Genomic DNA, 22,564 nt, shown 5'->3' on the forward strand with positions numbered 1-22,564 from the left:
GCTGCTGTATGCGTGGTGTTATAGGTAACTGCTGCCATCTGGTGGTAGAAAGTCAAAACTGCAGTAATCATTACTTTTCATGTATATCTGAATAATCATTTCAATAGGTTTTAGAAGGACACACTCATTTAAACATGCAGCTACTGAGCAGGAGAAATGTCACCTAAAAGGTTATCTTTTTCATTCGTCTCATTTTGCTGTAATGGGCATACAGTTATTGATCTGATTCTCCTTATTAGCAGCATTCACGTGGAGGTCAAAGGTCGCCTGTGTGTCATGACCCCACGGGAGCAGCTGAGGAAGATGACAGCACTGGGAGAGCAGGGCACGCTGGATGAGAAGCACTGGTATCGACTGGTGAACGGCATGTCCGCCGGAGGTGAGTCCGCCGGAGGACGAGCGGCGGAAACCGGGAGCGTGAGCCTTGTGAAGGAGGCCTGTGGTGACCTGCCGCGCTTTCCACCCCCCTCTCCCGCAGAGCTGAGGCAGCGGCAGGAGATGATAATGAGGAACCAGATGGCCATGGCTCCACAGATCCTCGCCCAGGGGCAGCAGAGGCTGCAAGGGGTCCCCGCTCAGTTTGAACCTCGCTTCATGGAGAGGTTTGTAACTCAATTGGCCCTTAAAATCAGAAGTTTAGCTCTGGATTTAACAGGCACCCTTGAGGGTAAAAAGCAGCCGCAGCAGCTTGACTTTGAAAAAGCACAGCAAACTTTCTGGACCTTTTTCTACATTTAAAGTATTATAGGTACGACATATAAAGCAATTCTAACTTTTGGAGAAGAAATCTCCTGCAAGTTAAAACATTTGATTTGTTGCTACTGCGCCTTAAAAAATGACATTACGGTTTCCATAATGTCTGACTATACCATGAAATGAGCAAATTCCAGAGACTCACACAGCTGATTAGATCCCTGTAAAACTTCATCTGGCCTTGTTCCCCTCAGGGAGTTGGTTCCCCCCACCGAGATGGTGGCTTCTGAGGCTCGACAGATGCACATGGCGCCCCACCTCGGCCAGCCGTTACCGCCTCACGCCAACGTCCTGCCTGGAAGAGCGTTCCCGGGGCCAGGTGAGCTGGAGGAGTCCCGGACTTCCTGTCTTGGTTCCAGTGTGTGAGGACCCGGACTGACAGCCTCTCTCACGTTGTGTTTCTCAGCTGGGTATGGCTTCCTGCCCTCAGAGCCCATGGAAACTGTTGCCCGGCGACAGGAGCTAATTCACAAGCAAAATATAGCAAGGTAGCGCGTTCAGACTGACATCAGCATTTCACAAAAACCTCCCGCCCACGCACGCCATCGCATTATGCGTTCGCTCAATGTCACAGAGATTTTACTGGGTTTCTTTGTGTGCGTTTCCTTTCAGGATGGAGATGAACGCCATCCTGCATCAGAAGGAGCTGGAGAACGCTCACCAGAAGGGGCTGATGGGAATCGACAACCCCATGTCGTACCCTTCCAACCCCATGGTGTTCAGGGGCCGCCAGCGCATGCCGGACGGCCACGACGTCTTCGTGCACCGGCCCACCCTGGACGAGCTGCACTCCAACAGCATCCTCATGTCGGCCAGTCCGTACCCGCCCATCGGCACCCTGCACCGGGAGCGAGGGCGCCGGGCGGGGCGGCGGCCCACCGTCCACAAGACCGTGGACAGCCACGTGTCCAACCTGAAGGGCCAAGCCGAGGACAAGGGCGTGGAGCAAAGCCCGGGGGCCACGTCCGGCGAGGAGAAGGAGATGGAGCCGAAGGGGGACCTGGGAGAGGAGTGCACCGCCGGCAAGACGCACCATCAAGCCAAAATAGACCCCGAACTCGCCGCGGGCAGCAGGAAGAACTACAAAGAGGGAGAGCCGGGCATGCGGAAGGCCTGCGGGAACACTCAGGACTCCTGCTCTGATGGAGCCAACAGTGGAGCGAATGACAAAGACATTTCCAGCCAGTGTTCAGCTTTTCAGGAGAAATTCATGTATCCGTCCAGCGGTGGAGGCCTGGCAGGGATGCCTTACATGTTCCCAGTCCCCGGGAATGGTTTCCTTCCACCAGGTGAGCTTGGAAAAAAAACAAAACCTCTGTGAACAGTTCGCACAGTGTTGAAAGCTCTCTGACTTAATGAAACCGTTGACGTGTTCTCAAGGGCCACCAAATCTCTTCCTGAACGGCGACGAGGTACCTGAAGACATAAGGAAATGGACGGTGAACGACGTTTACAACTTCATCAACAGCATACCGACGTGTTCGGAATATGCCCAGGTAGGGACATTTCAGAAGAAATAATGACCATCAGATCGGTTCCCTTCAGTCCTTGTTCTAATACACACTGATCTATCCAGACGTTCAAGGACCACATGATTGACGGGGAGACGCTGCCCCTCCTCTCAGAGGAGCATCTGCTGGACACACTGGGGCTCAAGCTCGGGCCGGCTCTCAAGATCCGCTCACAGGTGCACCTGACTCTGGAAATCAATAACTGTATCGCAAAAGACAAAATTTGAATTCAATGTTGGGTGGAAATTTTGCTTTAAGATTACCATTTGATTTATATTTTGACCGCTGGGTAACATGTATTACTATATCTTCTTGAAGGCCTTTCAGAATAAGCTTCACACTGTTAATATTGACACCATTTAAGGATTTAGAAGTATTTCTTACTGAAATATTGCATGTAAGATGTTGGTGATGCATCTTGCTTCTTTACATTGGCAATGGAGAGTCACTGTGGCTTAAATATTTTGGAAAATATATTTCTTTTTTGTACATTTCAACCATTAAATATGTTAAACGACTATCAGAAAGTCAGACTTCAGCAGCAGTTACTTCACTTCCAAGATGTTGTAACTCAGCTTCCTGCAGTACCGCTTTGCACCACAAGAGGGTGTATAGAGACGCTCTCTTTCTGTCATTCATGGTCCAAAACTGAAGGTGAAAAGATGAAGGAACCTTTTATTGCATCATTTTACGTTATTAACTGTGACATCCCTCCTTCAGAGGATCTCACACAGTGGATCTAACAGTCGTCTGCTCTCCTCCTCCCTCCACAGGTCTCCAGACGTCTGGGCAGCATGCTGTACATGATGAACCTCCCGCTGTCCACGGGCGCCCTGCAGGCCACCCCCGAGAAGCCCGGGGACCGCTCCTCAGACATCGGCTCTCCCGGCAACTGCAACAGCGAGGAGATGGTGGCGAGTCCCAGAGACCCCGACATCCTCAAACCCGGCGAGCACGCTCAAGAGGCGGAGAACAACTCGCCTCCGTCGGCCAGCAGTGAGACGGCCTGATCAGCGCCGCCGAAACGGACAAACCAAGCCAGGCCCAGTCTGCAGCGTCAACACTGCACTGCCTGGAAAACACTGCTGCAGAAACACTTGTTTACATATGTTTACTGTCATGGATGTCTCTTTTTTATTGCAATGCAAATCCACACTCTGCTCAGGTGTTTGCTAAATATTTTATTTTACTATTATATGTACAGATTTTGACATCCACGGGTGTATTTTCAGTTAGAAATCTCATCATTCTCTTTTTTTCTTTCTCATTACTCATTTCTGTCTGATTGTAGCTTAAAAAGGTTTTAATTCAAGCTTTGCAGTGTCATTTCTCCAGTAGGAAAACGAGACAAAATACTTTATGTCATTGTCATGTTTGGCTTTTGTATTTAAATTTATTACTTTATTTTGCATTTTCTGGATTGTTAATAAAAAAAAAGATTGCCAAGAAAAGTGCAGTTTGATCTTCATGATATGGAAAAGAGAAAATTCAAGTCAATCCCATGATATATAATGAAGACAGTATCTTACATTTCTCCAAAATGGGGGCAAAAGTGTCTTTAACTTAAAAAATTAAAAGTATGTTATGAAATAAAAAAAGCCTGAATCTGAAATGTGTTCAAAACAGCATCAGGTGCTTCTGCACACAAGAAATACATCACAGGACTATTAGACTATTTTTGCCTGAAAAGATGAAAAATCTTGCAGGTATTTCACAAGAAAGTATTTAATCTATTTAACTGCACACAGAATCAAGCCAGATGCTGACAGTTTTAAACCGACTTTAGGTTCATCAAAAGTATGAGTATGAAGAAAGTATAACCTTCTCATTAGTATTAAAATCAGAACAAGTTGACAAAATGGCTATGAGTACACTCAATGTTCACTTAAAGCTGATTTCTGATTTTTATTAATTAATTTCAGCCTGCCTGAATGGAAAAGCGTTTGTGGGTGTGTCTTTGTTTCTATGAAGGGGAGGTGACCTGTCCAGGCTCAGCGAGGCCCTGTGGCCCTGAACAGGGGTGCTAAGCATCAGGCCCATGGGCCAAAACCAGCACACAAAGAGTTAAAATCCAGCCAAATTGTAAAAAAAAAAATATATATATATATATATATATATATATATATATATATATATATATATATATATATATATATATATATATATATATATATATATATCAAAGAAAATATTGATGTTAGCAAAATTCTTATGAGTTATTGGCACAACAAAACACTGACAGACAACAAGACAGTAAACTGCCATTAGCACTGGCCATGCGTAGACGTGTGTGTGGATCTCTACCAGGTACTGCTGCTTCCTCCCACAGTCCAAAAACATACATGTCAAGTTAATTAGTGACTCTAAACTGCACCGAGGTGTGAATGTGAGCGTGTGTGGCTGTCTCTTTGGTGTTTGCTCTGTGATAGTCTGCTGACCTCTGCAGGGTTTATCCTGTCCTCGCCCATGATAAACTGGGATTGGCTGCAGAGCATCACAACCCTAAACCCCCTACAGAAAATGGACTGATGGATGGTTCACTTTAAAAACCTAAAATTTGATAAGCATTACATACACAGTAGTTGGATAAATTCAATGTTTTGATCAAACAGAGTTTGGTTATGAATTATTAAAAGATTAATTTTAAGAAACTTGGTATGTGAGGAGAAACAGAGGGAGAGTGTGAGCTGAGCCATAACAACCACTCAATAATCACACTTTGATATATAGCGCAATATTCTATTAAAAACTATTGAAATTAGAGTTTTAATAATTAATTACTTATTAATTCTTACTTTAATTGCCACTCACAGCAGTTGTATTAATTGCAGTATTTAATAATTATGAATTAACGCGCAGCCCCTCACTGCCAAATCTCGCGAGACTTCATACTCTGCGTGCACGCGCAGCCTCGCGCACGGAGAAGCTGAGTTGGAGGATCATGGCGGAGCGCAGGAGGCACAAGAAGCGGACCCAGGTAACATCACTGGCTCCCCCGAACACGCTCCCCGGCGGCGCGCCGCGGGGCCGGACGCGGAGCGGGTCCGCGACCCGCCGCCGGCCCTCTGTCGCCGGGAGCGTCCGCGCGAGGAGCCGCGAGCAGGCGGCGGATGAAGCCGAGTGACGGCTAACGGGGGTTAGCATTAGCGGGCTAGCGACAACAAATGTTAGTATTCAGAGGATAACGAGGTGCTTTCCTTCACTCCGAGCACGAGCCACGACGCGCGGCCTCCGCCGCTTTAAAGTCGCCTCCGTGCCGTTTAACGAGAGTTCTTCCTCTTCTGCTGACTGTGTCGTATTCGTTGTGGTTCTGCAAGTCGTTTGGGGGCTAAGCTGCGTCAGCTTTACCCAGCCGTGTTTACATAACGTGGAGCAATCTGTGGCAAATTAATTAATGAGTCAGGAGCATCTGCGTTTAACCCCGGACGCAGCCTGATGGCAGCCCGGGAGTCCAGCAGAGCAGACCTCAGTCACAGGAAGGGTGATTCAGGTCCCTGCAACTTCTGCTTTCACACTTCGGTTAGTGAAACCCTCCTCAAGTGGTTCAATTTATGAAATATCACACATCTCCAGCCAATCCCGTAGAAATAGCTTCATGTCTTAAGATCAGGATGAGCTGTTCAAAGCAAGCACAGCTATGAGGAATGAAACTTAGAATGTACTGGTGTTTTCATGCACAGCCTTCTGTAGTGTTTACAGAAAATGGGCCAAAAGAAGAAATACCCAGCGAGCTGCAGTTCTCTCAGCTGATGCCTAAAGTCAGGGGAGAGAAGCTGAACTGGTTTGAGAGCAAAGAAAATAACTTTGAAAACTACTTGTTACATCCAAACTATGCAGAAGACCATGTCTGAGTGCACGGCGGCGTTTAGTGTAAGTAAAGCATTAACGCATCCTGCCTTGCATCGGTGTTTCAGTTTGGGATGTGGTGTACAGGATATTTTCCTGAACTGTGTTCATCCCTTCATGATCACGGTGTATCTGTGGCTGCTTCCAGCAGGGCGACACCAACTCACAAAGCTCAAATTGCTCAACATGAAGTTACCTCTGTGTTGTCTAAAGGCCTCCACAGTTTGGTCAGTGAGCTGTTTTCATAATTGTAACTAATACCTGGATATATATCAGGATGGTGTGAGACTGGGTGTGTTCATGAAGTTACAACACAGTACGTATTTAAAGTTTTCTACTTATTCAGATTGTGACATTCAAAAAGATTTAAAGGTTTATTGATGTATGAAATGAGATTAAATATAGATATATCGTACATATAGCAGTTGTCATTTTGCACCTTAGCAGCTTTTTACTTTTCTCCTATGAAGCATACAAGTAAACCGACCATTACTTCTTTGTTTGGAATTCAAAATGCTACTTTTATCGACTGCGACGGATTTTAGTGAACAAACTAATGAATTATCTCAGGCGAAGCGTCACATTTTTACCTTGAACTGTGAGATAAAATTCCTTCTCAGAGATTGTTCGCCGTGCAGCAGAATGAAATCAGCAGAAAGTGTTGATACACACACAGCCGCACACACTGAGTTTTCTGTATGGTCACACCGAGCAGACAGTTAATTCTCTGTTGTCTGGCGTTACTGCTCTGGTGTGTGTGCGTGTGTGTGTGATGAGCTGCTGCAGTGTTCCTCTCTGTTCCTGCTGGACTTGGTGTGTGGGTGATGTGGAGTTTGGACCCAACTGGAGTTTCAGGTGAACCGGCTGGAAACTGTTAAAGGTCACAGTTCCAGCTCTGAATCACTTCTAAATCACAAACGATGCATTTCCACTTGTAGCGTTATGTCGGCCGGCCTCGGTGTCGATTGTTGTTAGTGTGTTGTTAGTGTGTTAATGTGTTGTTGTTGGTGTGGCAGTGAGCAGAGTGTCTGGGTAATTAGTTTTACATATTCAGAGTAGCCCTTTCCACATGACTGACATCCTCCTCCTTGTTAACCTGAAGCCCAAAATGTTTCCATATGGTTTCCTGAAAAGTGGTTCAGGAAGACCTGATTCCTTCCGGAACTTAATGTTTTTTCCAAAAATGAGAAAAGTCTCAGATTGGAGTTGAGAGTTAAATTTTACGCTTGTTTGATGGTGTTTGTGATGATATGTGTGGAGTTTTGCTTTTAAACCACATTGAGTTTCTCTTTGTGGATAAAAAGTATTTTGATGTTGCAGTTTGTCAAAATAATCTCCCGACTAAGTTCACATGCTGAGAAAAACAAGGCGTTTGAAGCCAGACGGGGAGAACATATCCTATAAATACATCCAGTGGACTTCCAGACTGCTCCGTCTCTTTGTACTTGATGTTCAAGAGGAATAAGTTTGGTGTTGAGTTGTGTACTAATTTTAAAAGCGAGTGAAGACAGTATTGATGGATATCAGTGTTTATCAGGACATGTTTTATTGTTTTGCTCCAGCCTGTGAAAACAGCAGTATCAGTCTTTGACTCAGATGTTTTACAGCTTCCTCATGCAGTCAGATTTCCTTTCTAACTCTAATAAAAGTAAAGAGAGCAGCGGGGATGCTACAGGCCCAAATTAGATGGTTCCTCTTGTGGATTGTGTGTCATGTCCTCACAGGCCACCGTAGGAAGCCAAAGCAGTAGCATGAAGAAGAGTATCTACAGCATTAAACTCCAGCTGGAACATACCGGAGCTGAACTGCTCCTGTCCCTGATACAGGAGAGAGCGGCGGGTTTCGGGGGCTTTCCGTGTCGTGGCCTCATGTAACTGATGCCGTCTGGGAACAAAGGTTTGTTTGATGGTGTGGCGGCCGCTCAGAGCCAGCTGGACTGAACACGGCCTCGCCTCCCGCCTGCCGTCTGCAGAGCCCGGCGAAGTTTGGTAAACGTGGGAGAACGCCAGAAGGTGCAGAGCAGCTGTTAACGAACTGGATGAGCGTCACCATCGGGGTGCGGCTGCTCCTGCCTCCGAAGCCGGATCGCCATGTCTGTTTCAGCTTGTCTCTGAGCTGCTGTCTCACTGATCCACATATCAAAACTCCTGCCGCTGTGTTCAGTGGCTTTGCGTATAAAGTGACGGTGCATTACCCTTTAAAACGTATCATGTAATCCTTTAATGAACTTGTGGGAGTCTCCACCGACGAGCCGGCCCGGCCGCCGGCGTCCTGACCGGTGTGCTCTGCGGCTTCCTGCAGGAGGTGAGCGAGCCCACCAAGGAGGAGAAGGCGGTGGCCAAGTACCTCCGCTTCAACTGCCCCACCAAGTCCACCAACATGATGGGACACCGGGTGGACTACTTCGTCGGTCAGTGGTCTTCTCAACACGTTTTCTGGGCTTTCTGTCTCTTTTTTTCTTTCTAACCAGAAGAATGTGTCTCTTGTGGACAAACCGTCTCCTGCTCTGCATGTCCAGCCTTCAAGGCCGTGGACTGTCTGCTGGACTCCAAGTGGGCCAAAGCCAAGAAGGGAGAGGAGGCGCTGTTCACCACCAGAGACTCGGTGGTGGATTACTGCAACAGGTCGGCCGGGCGGCGCTCTCCGGATCAAAACCCTTCCCCTGCTCTGTCCTGTCACCTGAGGCTCAGAGCGTCTGTCCTCCTCTGCAGGCTCCTCAAGAAGCAGTTCTTCCACCGAGCTCTCAAGGTCATGAAGAAGAAGCCAGAGAAAGACGCCAAGAAGGAGAAAGAGAAGGAGAAGGCCAAGAGCGACAGCAGCAAGGAGGAGGAGAAGAAAGGGAAGAAGGAGAAAGACAAGAAGAAGGAGACGGAGGTGGCTGAGGTCAAGAAGGAGAAGAGTGTAGGTGATCAGGTCAGTGAGGTTCTGGAAGAGGTCAGAGGTCAGTCTCTGACCCGAGACCCCCCGCGGTGGTTTGTGTTTCAGGACGACAGTCCCGGAACGCCCAAGAAGAAGAAGGAGGTGAAGAAGAAGTTCAAACTGGAGCCTCATGAAGATCAGCTCTTCCTGGATGGAAACGAGGTGAACGTCTGCGGCACTGAGAGCCCGCCGCCGCCGCCGCCGCCGCCGCCGCCGCCGCCGCCTGGTCACATGTCCTTCATCTGGAGATGTAAACAATAACTTTGTGTTCTCTGCAGGTGTTTGTGTGGATTTACGACCCCGTCCACTTCAAGACGTTCGCCATGGGCCTGATCCTGGGTGAGTGGCGGCGGCGGGCGGGGCGGGGGGTCGGGCTTGTTTCCGGGTCTGAAGCCTCTTCTGTGTCCGGCAGTGATCGCGGTGATCGCCGCCACGCTGTTCCCGCTGTGGCCGGCGGAGATGCGCGTGGGCGTGTACTACCTGAGCGTGGCGGCCGGCTGCTTCGTGGCCAGCATCCTGCTCCTGGCCGTCGGTGAGTTGGCCGTCGGGTGGCGGCGGTGGGTTCGGTTGAGCGGAGACGTGAGCAGGTTGTGATCTGTGTCCGCAGCCCGCTGCATCCTCTTCCTCATCATCTGGCTGGTGACCGGCGGCCGCCACCACTTCTGGTTCCTCCCCAACCTGACGGCCGACGTGGGCTTCATCGACTCCTTCCGGCCGCTCTACACGCACGAGTACAAGGGGCCGCGCGCCGGCGACAAGAAGGGCTCCGACAAGGCCGACAAGGACGCCGCCGCCGCGTCCAAGGCTCAGAAGTCGGACAGCGACGAGAAGTCGGACAGCGAGAAGAAGGACGGGGATGACGAGGAGGAGGAGGAGGAGGAGGAGAGCAAGGAGGCGAGTCCGGAGGAGAGCAAGCAAGGGGAGGCGGCGGCGGAGGAGGAGGAGGAGCGCCGCTCGGACACAGACAGCGAGCGGCGGGAGGACGAAGGCTCGCAGCACAGCAACGGGAATGATTTCGAGATGATCACCAGGGAGGAGCTGGAGCAGCACACGGAGGAGGAGGAGGGGGAGGAGGAGGAAGAGGAGGAAGAGGAGGAGGGGGAGGAGGAGGAGGCAGAAGAGAGGAAAGAGGAGGATGGGAGTGAGACTAAACCTCAGACTGCAGAAACATAAACTTCTTCCCATCCCCACACTACTTCCTCTCTCTGCCCCTCCCCTCCCCCCACGTCGTCACGACGACGGGTCACCTCCAGCAGGAGAAGCCTCACGGCGGGCGGCAGGAAGCCCGTCGACCTTTGACCTTTCGCCGGCCCGGCCGGGCGTCCCGCGGCTCTGGGCTTCCTGCCGTTCGCTGTTTTTTTTTTTTCCCCCCTCATCTCTGATTCGATCTCGGTGCGACCTGACCCCCCCCAGGCTCCCGTTCATGTTCGATTCCGTGCACCTCGTCCGGCTCACGGCCGCTGTTTACTTTTTATAAAAAAATAACTAAAACGTTATAGAGAAAAGAAAAGAAAAAAAAAAAGGGTGTCTGCTCGACGGCGTTACACTCGGTTCCCAAACAGAAGCAGATTTCCAGAGCGAAGCCAGCTCTCAGTGCCAAACGCAGCGAGCCGGGCGTCCGCCGCTCGCCGCTCAGACTCCGGGCCCTCGCTCCGGTCTGGACGAGTCCACGGTACAGAGGTCCAAACTGTCGTCGCGCATTATTTTCTGGCTAGAAATGTCGTAGAAGCTCTTTTTAGTCATAGCGTTGATTATATTTAAGTAAAAACATAGGAATGTATGGTTTATATATGGATTCTATTGATATATCTGATATTTACATACAGTACTGAACAGCTGACCGCCCCTCCCGGCTTCGGCAGGCGGTAACTTCATCCCTTCTTTTAAATGTTGCTTCTGGTTATTTTTTTAGACGTCGGCGTGTGGGCCTGAGGTTTGTAGCTCTCTGACCTTCACACGCTTCTCCACCTTATTGTATTATTTCCCCCGTCTCTCTCTCTCTCTCTCTCTCTCTCTCTCTGTCGTCTTTTGTTTTTCTTCCCCAAATGGGCAAAGTGCATCTCTCCCCCCTCCCTGCATCGGTAACATTTCACTAAAATAAATAGGGAGGAAAAAGACGAAGCGGACTCTCCCGGTTGTTTCTGACTGTTGCACAGTACCAGTCTGTTGTATATTGTAGTATTATGACTCTGCTGCTGCTTCTCATCACACCTTTTCTGGGAGGAATCAAAGTGAAGCTGTAAAACCGTCGATGTTTTCTCTCCGGTCAGAAAAAAAAAAACAAAAAAAAAGAAACTAAACGTGTCTTTTTGATCACATGGTTGTCCACGTTTGGATCGATATCATTCTAGAGACTGTCTCCAGAAAATATTGGAGTATAATTTAATAATAATAAAAAAAAATTGGATGTCTGGAAATATATCTGTATCTTATCATTGCAATAAAAATATAGAAAGCACAGAGTGTACTGTGATGATTTTCAGTTTGTTTTTTTAAAAAAAGGAAGTTCCTCATAAAAATGCTTTGAAAAAGACGCTGCTGTGTGTTCTTATCCGGTCTGTGAGCGTTTTGGAGCCGTGTCTGTGCGGCAGGCAGAGCCCGGCGCCTTATCGTCAGACTAACGGCTGCTCGGCCTCGTCACGAAGTAAAGTCCAGCTGGGGACGCCAGAGTAAATACAACAGAGGCAGACCGCTGCATGGCTTCACGCCACTGTTTCAGAGTCTGTCAGAATCTGAGGGAAGTTTAAAAAATAAATCCAAAGAGCCCATGTTTCAATTATTAAATTCATTTTCTGCAAAGTGTAGAATTGTTCTGGAATCTTCAAGGCTTTCCTTGTTTCTGTAACCAAGGACAAGAAAGAAAGACAAAACAGAGATACTGAAGGATCCACTCTGGGTCACACTCCCCGGTGTGTGTGTGTGTGTGTGTGTCCTACAGACTGGACCACAGACAAAATACAAGACATCTAATCGACTGCTGGAACCAATGACGTATAGAATTAGACGAATTCTATACGTCATTGGCTGGAACGTTTTCAGCCCGGCCGCCATCTTGGATGAGGACATGGACAGGTCAATCCCTCAATTTATTCCAAATCAATTCACTTATTTCACCTATCCATATTTTTTTGCACAATTTTAATCGTCTTTATGAACTGATGTGAATAAAAAAAAGGTAAAATGTTTTATTTTGGACAGTTTAATGACTTTCAGAACATTTAACAGGACATAATTAACTGAAACTAATAAAAGGAAATGTTCAGTTTGAGAATCCAGCAGAAGAACCGTTTAAGTTCTGGTAAAACATGTTGGTGCATGAATAAATCATATTTCTCTTGCTTTTGTTTGGCTCTCAAACAGAAGTGACATTTTATTAGTTAGAATTTTTACACTTATTCCTCACTCCTGCCCGGAGAACATATAAATATCACAAGACACGAGATCAGCTCCTGGAGCCCTCTATGTACAAAATATACAGAAACCCGATCAGGTTTCTCGGAGCGTCCCGTCAGTTCTCCGTGTCGGACGAGTCGGAGGCGTCGGCCAGGCGCGCCTGCCTCTTGCGCACGTTCCAGTGCAGACACTGCGCCAGGCTCTCGAACCAGTCGTACACCAGGTCGTGGCAGCAGATGGACGGAACCGGGTAGCAGGACGTGGTGATCTTGATGCTGTCGGCAGGAGAAACACGTTTACAGATGAATCTGAGCTTTTTTGACGTATTTGCTTTGAATAAATAAGTCGCAGCAGATGAAAAGGTTCTCATGGATCACTGGAGGCGGTTCTCACCAGTCTCCGTGCTGGATCTCCTGCCTCTTCCTGCCGTCAAACGACACCCAGGCCGTGTTCCTGGCGTCGGGGGACAGGGTGATCTGTTTCAGGAACGAGACGAGGACAGCCGGTTTCCATGGTGACGCAGATAGACAGGGGATCACAACCTGAGCGGCGATGAAAGGCATGATGGGTCCTCACCATGAGCTCCACCCCCGCCGGGACCACGATGGGCCTGAAGGACAGCGAGTGCGGGCAGATGGGCGTGACCATGATGGCGGGGACGTTGGGGTGGATCATGGAGGCCCCGGCGGCCGCCGCGTACGCCGTGCTGCCCGTGGGCGTGGACACGATCACACCTGGGCGGGCAGACGGGGGGTTAGGACTCACAGCGGACCGTTAGGGACCCGGCGGCGGAGGAGGGCGTCTCACCGTCTCCCTGCACCGACGTGATGAGGCGTCCGTCCAGGTACAGGTCCACGTTGGACAGGTAGGACGAGGGGCCCCGGTCCACCACCACCTCGTTCAGCACCTGCAGGGGTCACATGACAGCTGATCAGCAGGGATGGGGGTCAAACACTGAGACGCCGGGCCTCCAGAAGCACCTGACTGAGAGGAACTGTACTGCCATCTAGAGGCCGCCTGCTGGAACTGAAGGCCCACAGTGAGACTCATCTACTGCTTCATCCGGACCGTTGTGCACACGCTGTCAGGGTGAGTTCATAGAAACAGCTTTCATTTGTAGTTTTCTGGATATTTCCCACCAGAAGGTTTTATTAAAACTGGCTTCATGTTGAGATTGTAGTTATTTTCCACAGTAATCATATGAAAATATCACTGCTGTCAATCCATTGAAAACATTTTACAAATTAACTCTGACCATAGTTAATCGCGATTAATCACATGATTTGTGAACCTATAATCAACACACAAAATCACCACTTTAATGTACAAAATCTAAATCTTTTAACCTAAGTGGAGCAGTTTCACGGCAGAAAACACTCACTTGATGTGGAATTTGAACCATCCAACATGTTAAAGTTGAGATTGCTCAAGGGAACTCCAGTAACATTTTCTCTTTCAGTGTTGAACAGTCCAGAGCATCGACGCCTCAGGAGGATTACTGTAACATTCTGAAGCTTCAAATGAAGAATCTAATCCTCATAATTCACCTGGATGAAAAAAACAATATCCTAATCACAGTAAAATGAGTTTTCTCTCATATTTCTTTTCTTTGAGCTAACCCTAACCCTAATTCTGAGATTAATCACAACTCTGACAGCCCTCCATGACTTAATCGCTATTAATGTGATTAAAACTGACTGTACTACAAAATAAAGACATTTCCATCATGTAATCTGCACCACAACAAGGAAAACCTTTAAAATGTAATATCAAAGGTTATTACGGCTCTATTTTACCAGCGCAGCTCGTTACAGTGTGTGTGGCTCCTGACCTGAAGTGTGTGTGGAATAATAATGCTCTCAGTCAGGGTGTCAGACTGTGTGTGTCGTGTTCCAGGCGCCTCCGCCGGCGGCGCTGTCCACCAGAGCTGAGGCGTCCGTCCGTCCTCCGCCTCCAGGAAAACCTCTGCTTCAGACAGAGCGCAGCCCGGGACGTTCTCTAACCGCGGTAACCAGATTCCCCTGCACGACCCCGTGTTCTCGGCGGAGCGCCGCGCCCTTTTCACAGACAGTAAATTCAATCAGCGCTCTCAATGAAGACATTAAATCATCCGCCGGCAGACGGGAAGTTAATGCCCCTCCAGTTCCGCGGGGAAGCACAGCAACAGGCCCGCAGCATACAAATAACCTCCCGGCCGGCAGCGAGTTGAAGGGGAGGGCAGAGACGGGGAAATCCCCCTTCTGTGGGTCACCGTCTAGCAAGCCTTTCCATTACAGAGAGGCTCAAACCTCGGCCCGATGTGAAAACTGGGGGCTTATTGGATCACTACGCCCGTCGCCACAGTGTCTGATCACTGATTGGACGCCGTCTTTCAGGTGTGGGGCGTCCCTGCGCGTTCCCGGCTCCGGCCAGGGTCTGGCAGGTGCTCTGACGTCGCGGCGAGCGCAACGCAAACATCCTGCAGACGTGATGTAATGCGAGGTCAAACAGGCGACCGGCCAGCTGCACAATCCGTCACTGTCTGCCATCGATGAAAAAAAAAAAACCAGGAGGCGCTGCACTGAGCATGACTGACTGCAGCGCCGCGTGCGTGTGTGTGTGTGTGTGTGTGCTCGTTTGGTATGCTGTTTAGATACACGGCGCGTCAGACGGAGAGCGTCGGGAATCGTTAAATATCCATTCCGGCGGCGGCGGCGGCTCCGGCTCTTGACGCCACGGTCGCCATGGCAACTGGCTCAACAGGACTTCACAACATCCGACTCGCTCTCCCACATCTGCGACAAACGGGGTTTTATTATGACTGTTGTCATGGCAACCCAGCTGATGCTGCCTCACTGAGACACAGACACACACACACACACACACACACACACACACACACACACACACACACTAATTACAGCATCATCGGCAGGGTGGGACAGGAATATGAAAAACACCCTGCAGTAATATGCCCTACTTTTTTTTTTCTTTTTCTTGTTTTGTTGGGACCAAATATTTACAAAAGCAACGCAACTAAAAGAAACAAGAGCAAACACAGCGGTTCTCAGGCAGCAGTCTGAGCCGAGTCTGAAGGAAGATGCAGGAGGAGGCCCCGGTTCCTGACCTGCAGCTGCAGCGTGACCTTCCCGGCCTCGGTGTTGGCGTGCCCGTGAGGCAGCAGGCCGTTGTGCTCCTGCTGCTGGCCGGTGCGCTGCAGCATGTCCTTCACCACCTTCACCTTCAGGCGGCTGCGCAGGGTGATGGCCGCGTTGCCTTCAAAACACAGACGTGAGCGCCGGTGACTCCCGGGGAGCTGTTCATTTATTCTTCTTTTTTCTAAACGCACTGGTTTACCTTCAAACACTTTGGCGACTTCGGTCTTGTACGACTCGAACTTGAAGGGCGTGAGGAAGCCCAGAGAGCCGAGGTGGAAGGCCATCACCGGGGGAACGCTGCCCTGCGGAGCAGAGCAGGAAACACTCACACCTGCACACTTGTTAAACATAGCGAGGATAAATCTTTCAGGTTAGTTAGTTGAGTAGAGAAATAATGTGGTCACAAAGAAATCCCATTAACTTTGACAATTTGTGAATCAAATTTAAATATGTTCTTAATAAAGAGTCTCTTGGAAAATAATTCACTGCTGCTTCGCTCTAATGGAGCCGGAGTTCCTCCCGACTGAAGCTAAAATAAATAAATGACAATACCTGGAAGAGAGAGGAGGCGTAGAGCAGAGTGCCGTCGCCGCCCAGGCAGATGATCAGGTCGATGCAGTCGGAGATGTCGTCGTAACCTGCCGCCACACGGGGACAGAAGGAGGGTTAAACGGCCCGGACAGCGTTCCTCACCTCCAAGATCTTAGAGCGACATGCAAGACAATATATTCCTGCAACTCTCTGCTAATGGAACGCAGATCATAATCTATTCCTCTGAGAAATTATGGGGATTAACGGCAACATCGGAAAATCCAGAACTGCGTTAACAGATATGAGAAAATGTTCATTAGGAAGATAAAAAAAAATGGGTATATTTTAAAGAAAACTTCAGTTTCATCCAGTCAGGGAGCTCAGCGAATCCAGTCAGTACATTAGAAACTGTTTCCAAATGATTCACTGTAATAAAGCAGCCAGACGTCATTACCTCACATTAAGCCAAAGCAAACAGCAGGATGTATGTGCAGGAATGATCATTTCATAAGGATGATCTGGGTCTCACCCTCCCTGAAGGTGCAGAGCTGGTTCCGGATGGATCCGAAGGCCTCGTCCTTTGACAGCGTGGCGTCATCGGCGACCCTCCGCTCCACGTACACCATCATCTGCTTCTCCTGGCGCGCCGAAAGAAAAAACACAGGCAGACGACTCTCATGCCTCTCCAAAGGAAAACAACAGCCAGACGCATCAATTTCAGGATCCAGGAATGTAAACGTGGCCCGTTGCCAACGGCGACCGCTCTTGTTTTCGAAACATGTGGTCCAAAGGTGCTGTAACCGTTCCAGACCAGACTCTTTCTTTCCTGAACTTGTCTGCACCGTTTCCTGGATTGCATTTTCTTTTTTTTTTTTTTTTAAGTCTCGTTGTCGTTCAGTACCATAAATATTTCCGAGGACACTCTGTGCTTCGCTGCCTGACGTCTCCCAGCAGGAACAGGATTTTTGTTGAGACCAGCAGTACGTGTAAAACTCTCACATAGAGAGAATCGTAAATGACATCCCGAAATACAAGCTGCGGCGTCTGCACACCGTCATGAAGAGGATGAAGCTGAAGGGGAGTTTGCTTCATGGAGCACATCCGTAACACATCAGACAGCGGTACTGGAAATGTGCACGAGGCTGAGCAGCTCCACAGCTGAAGGAGAACGAAGAAGCTGAAGGATGCCGTTCTCTGCTGGTTCAGGCTCACTGGGATAAAACGAGGCGATTAAGAAAGCGATGAAAAAGAAGAATAAATAACAATGATGAAATGAAATAAGCTAAATCTATTGTTCACTGGAAAGCCTGAGCAGATAAAAATGTTGAAAGTCCTGATTTTAAAGAAGTGTGTGTCAGCAGGTCGTGTAGAGCAGAAGGGCAAAAGCTCGCTTTATCTCATAAACATGAATCCAGACGGTGAAAGCGGGGCCTCAACATCCTTCTGACTTTTTGGGTTTTGAGCAGGAGGTGTCAGAAAAGTTCCCACAGGGAGAACCGGCTTGTGGCGGCCAAGCGTTCATAGCGACGTCGCCTTTCGATCCTTCGATGTCTCTTCCTCTCATTGTGAAGCAGAGTTCACTAAGTGTTGGATTGTTCACGCACCAACAGGGAAGGTGAGCTGGTTTAGACCGTCGTGAGACAGGTTCGTTTGGCCCTGCTGATCATGTGTTGCTGTAAAAGTAATCCTCAGGTGAGGAGTGTAGGAACTAAAAGCCGCTTCATCTTGTTTCCTCTGACTCTGGGATCACTTAGTAAACCTGGTCCTGAGGACCTCAGAGGTCTGGATGGTTCATACTCCTGAACCCTATATGATCTGGGGCAGAGAGAGCATGCAGATGTTAAAGGAGCATTAAGGAGTTTTACAACCTTAAAAATACTTATTTTCCACCATAAATATGTTACACGGTTCTAATGATGTGTACAATGTGCCCTGACATATTCATTACAAGTACCTCTAACAGCGCTAAATTGTCACTTGAAAGTTGCAGTGCCGGTCCGGCACCAGCATTTTTTGGGGGAGAATTTGAAAGGAATGACGTAATGCGCGCTCCGGCTGGTTAGGTTTCATTATGTCCGCCATTACTCCGCCAGATGCTTAGTGAGCACCAACCAGAAAGTCAGAACAGACTGGCTTCCAGCACTGCCACAGCTCCACACAGACTCCACCAGGTAAAAGAAACTTAAATCTTACTTGAGCGCTTCTAAACGAGCGAAGACGGAGTTCCCCTCTTCCGTGCATGCAAGCCACAGGGACGAGTTTTTCACTAAGCTGCGTTACGCCCAAGGCCTGCAGGGGGCGCTGTTTCGCATAAAACGTGCAAACTCCTTAAGGCACCTTTAAATAAAAGAGGCTCAAGTATGGAGCCTTGAGGAACCCCGCGAATGATTTTCACATGCTCAGATTCAACAAACTGAAACAAACAAAACTGAATTACATCATTAGACAGAACAGAGAAAAACAACTCAGAAGTGATTGGTTAGTTAATCTCTATTTTTTTGTTATGAAAAACTCAGAATCCAGATTGTGACTGAATTTGCTGCCTCTGCACAGGTCAGTGCATTAAAAGACAGAAAATGGCCTGGTTTAAATACCTGACTGTATCACTGGACTGTAAAAAATAAAGTACGGTATCTATTTATGCGTGCTTTCTGGATTACTTTTTAGCTTAGTTACAATATGCTTCATGACTTCTGTACTTTTGTAATATGAAGAGTGATAACATGACAGGTCCACCTGACACTACGAGTGATTTCAACGAGAGTGGTCGTACAGATCACACAGAGAACGGCTGTTGCATCGTTTTAGGTACATTAGCTTCAATGATCCCACATCAATAATACACAACAGCCATACTCTAAGGCAGGGGTGTCAAACAACAAGGCCCGTGGGCCAAAACCGGCCCCAAGAAGCCTCAATCTGGCCCAAGCAGATTGAAAAAAAGATCAAATAAAACTATTTTTTTATTTTTTTATTTTTAATTCTTGATTGGTTCTTGAAAGAAAACACAACACCGGCACTCGAGCTGAGGTCAGAAAAGAACCTTGTGTGGAAAATGGAAAACTATCCTCACATTTTCCTCACATGAGCAACACAAAGAAAAACATTAACGTTCAAATGTAAAGGTCATTACGGGAGTATTTTAACAGTTTGGCCCACTAGAGATGAAATAGGAAAACGTGTTTGACACCCCGGCTCTGAAGCACGTATTCCCCGATGCTCTGTACCTCCACCAGAAATCTGCAGAGTTCCTTGAAGGGCTCGACCAGACTCTCATCTCGGATCTTCCTGATGACCAGCACGTTGACCGGAGGCTTGTTCCAGGTGAGTCTCTGGCTGGCCGGGTCTTGGATGTGCCTGGATAGGGGAAAAAAAAAAGTAAACAAATCACAAAAAGTGCACTCATACAACACACACCGCCTGTCACAACAAGTCACAAAGACAGACTAAATAACAGTGTGAACCTAAACACAACGTCCTGAGAGTTTTCGCTCAGTTTGCTTTCGATCCTGACAGATATCATGTCTTGTGAACAACAAGGATCATTTGACAACTTGCTCAGAGTTATTTATTAACTCGTCTGTCATTTCGATATCATGTGTCTACGAGCAGCGGTCAAACTCCAAACCCCAGGTTTAAAAACAGAAAAGCTTTTTTCTCCTTCTTTCTATCCTTTTACCATTGGTGTCTCTCCTTTGCTGTGCAGCGGATGACCGGCATGGTGCGGGCGGCTTCGTCTTTGTGTGTGTGTGTGTGTGTCAGATTTTCAGGTCAGAGCCAAGGAAAACCTCATGAAGCCAGCCTGTAATAACTGTGTGTAGCTCGTACCATGAGTCACAACATCTCACCTGGCATCCAATCACGGCACGAGCAGTTTATCTTATCTCACCCAGTTGCACAAACTTTTCGATGTCAACGGCCTGAAAACAGTTTGCACACAGACGCGCCGTTCCACTCATGCTTACATCACTGAAGTCGGGTTGGGAAGAATGCAGGCTTTGGGTCCGAAGTGGGTGGCCGGATACGGTCCATGAAGAAAATGGGCTCTTCTGTAGTGACACAAAAAAAGGTGAAGGAAAAAAAAAAAGCGAGAGAGAGAGATGCACAGCGTCAAGACGAGATCAACTTATGTGCTGACGTCCTGCGCCTCTGGTCCAGCGGCAGACCAGCTGGCCACCTGCAGCGCACACCTCTTAGGAGAGCTTTCCGCTGCGTCGCTCGCTGAACCGGAGGGCTCCGAATGCTCGTGTTGGCCTGGCAACCTTCGCCGCTCGATCTCCCACAGCAGCTGTTCGTGACCATCCCCCCGTGGCTGCGACCTCTTCCCCTCCCGCCGTCTCCTTGGTGACCTGGACGGGTGCTCCCTGTGCCTAGAGGGCCGGGCTGACTCGGACAGCTGGCCCAGGGCGCCCGGGGGCCGTGCCATGCTGCCCTCCGGGGCCGCCAGGGGCCTCGATGACGGACTCTCTGAATTCTGCATTCTGCCAAGAACCAACATAAAAACATCTGCAATGGACAGTTTGACATAAGTATATGAAGCCTCCACTGAGATTATTAACATACAGAATACATACGACACTCAAAAGAACATTAGAAAGTGAGTCAACATTCACAAATTTCTATGATTAACATTCTCTGGTCTCCAAAGCAAAAATTCCAATAATTCCTAAAACGACTGTATTCAAACCAAGATTGTGCTACTTTTCATGTGACTGCAGATCCAGTGTCTCTAGATTATGATGTGATTAGGTGTCAAAACAAACTCAAGACAGATGTTATGACACTGCATTCAGGCCGGCATCATTACACCGAGCACTTCATCAAATCACAAAGTCAAAATGCTCTCTCAGTTATTAGAAAACTATAAAAAAGGACAACACTTTGAAGACCAAAAATATCTATTTGACGAGTTCATCTGAAAAAAATGTCATGCAACAGCTTGAGGTGCTAGAAGTATCAATTGTAGGTCAATCAGAGAAGACAATAGAGAGCACATCTTCAAGTTTTCTGGCTATAACTAGCATTTTTTTTACCTTACAATTCCATGTGATGATTATTGTATGTTTCCTAAACTGAAAGTTTGATTTAAGAAATAAGAATGGCTACAGAAAGGTAACAGGAAGTCGATTTTACCATTACCAAGACAAAGACAAGTTCTATTATTTACAACTTACATACAGGGATGGAGAAAAACTTGTCAGACATACAGTAGTCAGAAAAATGGAAGGTAAAACATTAAACAATGTGTAATCATAGGTTATATTGAAAAGACAGTTCTTGGAATTCAATACTTAACTAATAATTGTCCATAATTAACATTTTTAATGAGAAAGATCAAACAAGTTAAAGATAACAGACTTAACTGATCCCAGAATGGGATAACCTCAGCACTGCATCAGAGATAGACAACAGGCAATAACAAATAATAAGGTGAAATGGATTAAAAAGAGCAGTAACACAAAGTAAGGACATAAAATAAGCTACTGTATGATACAATGAAATTGCAAGAGGCACATTTATATCATCAATATAATAATAATGTTTATAATACAAACACAAAAATTAGTCCGTATCAGTGGCGAAGCTGTCTGTCAATAATAAACATTAAAATGAGTCCGTATCAGCCTGTGGTGAAGCTTCATCTTAATAATAAAGACATAAAAATGAGTTATCAATCAGTGGTGTGACTGTAAATAAATACAAAAATAAATTGTCAGTCAACAGTGAGGCTATCTGCAATAATAAACATAAAACGATGAGTCAGTGTCAGGACCGAAGCTGACTGTTGATAATTAACATCTAAAATGAGTTATTGTCAGTGTGTGGAGAAGCTTTCTGTCAATAATAACAAACCGAGTTCGAGCTAACAGTTAGCCTCGGCTAAAGCGCATCAGAAGCAGCCTGGAGGAGGCCTTACTTTGTCACGGAGCAGCAAACACCTTCATATCGGTACGAGTTCGCGCAGGCTCGGCTGTGTTCAAGCGCCGTGAGGCGGTTTTTATTTTAAGAGAAACTAGAGGAAAAGTGTAAAAAAATTATGAAATATTACAACACAAGACGGCATCCTCACCGGAAGTGACGTTCCGCCCTCAGCGGTGGTCTTCCAAAGTCACAGCGCCAAAATCCCCCCCGCTGGTCAGATCCGGAAGTACACCCTCTGTTTTTACTGCAGAGAGGAAAGCCTGCTGTCAGAGAGCAGGGATTTGGAAATACCGTTTAAAACAGGGATCAGAGGCGTTTCTAGACATTCAGGGCTCCATAGAAAAAGGCTCCCAGGCAGCAGAAGATTAATCTATATTTCAACATATCTTACAGTGCTGTGGTACTTGACCCTGGGCTATGAGGTTATTAAACTAACCATTTCCCCTCAGTGCGGTCAAATAATAACATCCGAATCCCAATTTCACTTTTTTGTTATTCAAGAATCAATTGTATGAAAACAACATACTCAGAAATTGATTAGTGAAGTCAGGT

The 22,564-nt window shown here is 47.6% G+C and overlaps 3 protein-coding genes across 4 annotated transcripts; 2 read left to right on the forward strand and 1 right to left on the reverse strand.

Moving 5' to 3' along the window:
• The first annotated feature begins 276 nt into the window (after positions 1–276).
• On the forward strand, positions 277–3,274 carry samd7 (sterile alpha motif domain containing 7). The gene is made up of 8 exons (XM_030115885.1): positions 277–379; positions 479–602; positions 948–1,072; positions 1,160–1,241; positions 1,366–2,042; positions 2,134–2,249; positions 2,330–2,440; positions 3,038–3,274. The coding sequence occupies exons 1-8, from the start codon at positions 277–279 to the stop codon at positions 3,272–3,274; spliced, it is 1,575 nt and encodes a 524-aa protein (XP_029971745.1).
• Positions 3,275–5,167: 1,893 nt separating this feature from the next.
• sec62 (SEC62 homolog, preprotein translocation factor) lies at positions 5,168–11,384 on the forward strand. The gene is made up of 8 exons (XM_030115888.1): positions 5,168–5,241; positions 8,412–8,520; positions 8,629–8,734; positions 8,822–9,011; positions 9,096–9,191; positions 9,308–9,368; positions 9,442–9,561; positions 9,637–11,384. The coding sequence occupies exons 1-8, from the start codon at positions 5,206–5,208 to the stop codon at positions 10,200–10,202; spliced, it is 1,284 nt and encodes a 427-aa protein (XP_029971748.1). The 5' UTR covers positions 5,168–5,205; the 3' UTR covers positions 10,203–11,384.
• A 1,048-nt stretch (positions 11,385–12,432) lies between these two features.
• On the reverse strand, positions 12,433–22,155 carry nadkb (NAD kinase b). Of its 2 annotated transcripts, none has more exons than XM_030115886.1 (12): positions 22,008–22,155; positions 20,281–20,596; positions 20,056–20,139; positions 19,318–19,447; positions 16,620–16,728; positions 16,112–16,197; positions 15,759–15,861; positions 15,529–15,677; positions 13,230–13,329; positions 12,999–13,156; positions 12,816–12,898; positions 12,433–12,697 (listed from the first exon to the last, which is right to left on the reverse strand). In XM_030115886.1, the coding sequence occupies exons 2-12, from the start codon at positions 20,586–20,588 to the stop codon at positions 12,538–12,540; spliced, it is 1,470 nt and encodes a 489-aa protein (XP_029971746.1). In that variant the 5' UTR covers positions 20,589–20,596; positions 22,008–22,155; the 3' UTR covers positions 12,433–12,537. The 2 variants fall into 2 exon arrangements, with proteins under 2 accessions (XP_029971746.1, XP_029971747.1); XM_030115887.1 differs by having other exon boundaries at positions 12,538–12,697; positions 20,281–20,571.
• Between the last annotated feature and the right edge of the window lie 409 nt (positions 22,156–22,564).

The sequence above is a fragment of the Salarias fasciatus genome, chromosome 18 (genome assembly GCF_902148845.1).
Source record: "Salarias fasciatus chromosome 18, fSalaFa1.1, whole genome shotgun sequence".
NCBI classification, from domain to species: Eukaryota; Metazoa; Chordata; class Actinopteri; order Blenniiformes; family Blenniidae; genus Salarias; species Salarias fasciatus.

What these genes read in the sequence shown, in the direction of transcription:
- samd7 (XM_030115885.1), top strand. Translation starts at nt 277, where the DNA reads ATGACCCCACGGGAGCAGCTGAGGAAGATGACAGCACTGGGAGAGCAG. An exon ending in GAACGGCATGTCCGCCGGAG is followed by an intron (nt 380 to 478) that starts GTGAGTCCGCCG and finishes CCTCTCCCGCAG; the next exon opens with AGCTGAGGCAGCGGCAGGAG. An exon ending in GAATGGTTTCCTTCCACCAG is followed by an intron (nt 2,043 to 2,133) that starts GTGAGCTTGGAA and finishes CGTGTTCTCAAG; the next exon opens with GGCCACCAAATCTCTTCCTG.
- nadkb (XM_030115886.1), bottom strand. Translation starts at nt 20,588, where the DNA reads ATGTTGGTTCTTGGCAGAATGCAGAATTCAGAGAGTCCGTCATCGAGG. An exon ending in GCGGAAAGCTCTCCTAAGAG is followed by an intron (nt 20,140 to 20,280) that starts GTGTGCGCTGCA and finishes GTGTCACTACAG; the next exon opens with AAGAGCCCATTTTCTTCATG. An exon ending in AGGTCACGCTGCAGCTGCAG is followed by an intron (nt 13,330 to 15,528) that starts GTCAGGAACCGG and finishes TGACCCCTGCAG; the next exon opens with GTGCTGAACGAGGTGGTGGT.
- sec62 (XM_030115888.1), top strand. Translation starts at nt 5,206, where the DNA reads ATGGCGGAGCGCAGGAGGCACAAGAAGCGGACCCAG. An exon ending in GTGGTGGATTACTGCAACAG is followed by an intron (nt 8,735 to 8,821) that starts GTCGGCCGGGCG and finishes CCTCCTCTGCAG; the next exon opens with GCTCCTCAAGAAGCAGTTCT. An exon ending in AGGTCAAGAAGGAGAAGAGT is followed by an intron (nt 9,012 to 9,095) that starts GTAGGTGATCAG and finishes TTTGTGTTTCAG; the next exon opens with GACGACAGTCCCGGAACGCC.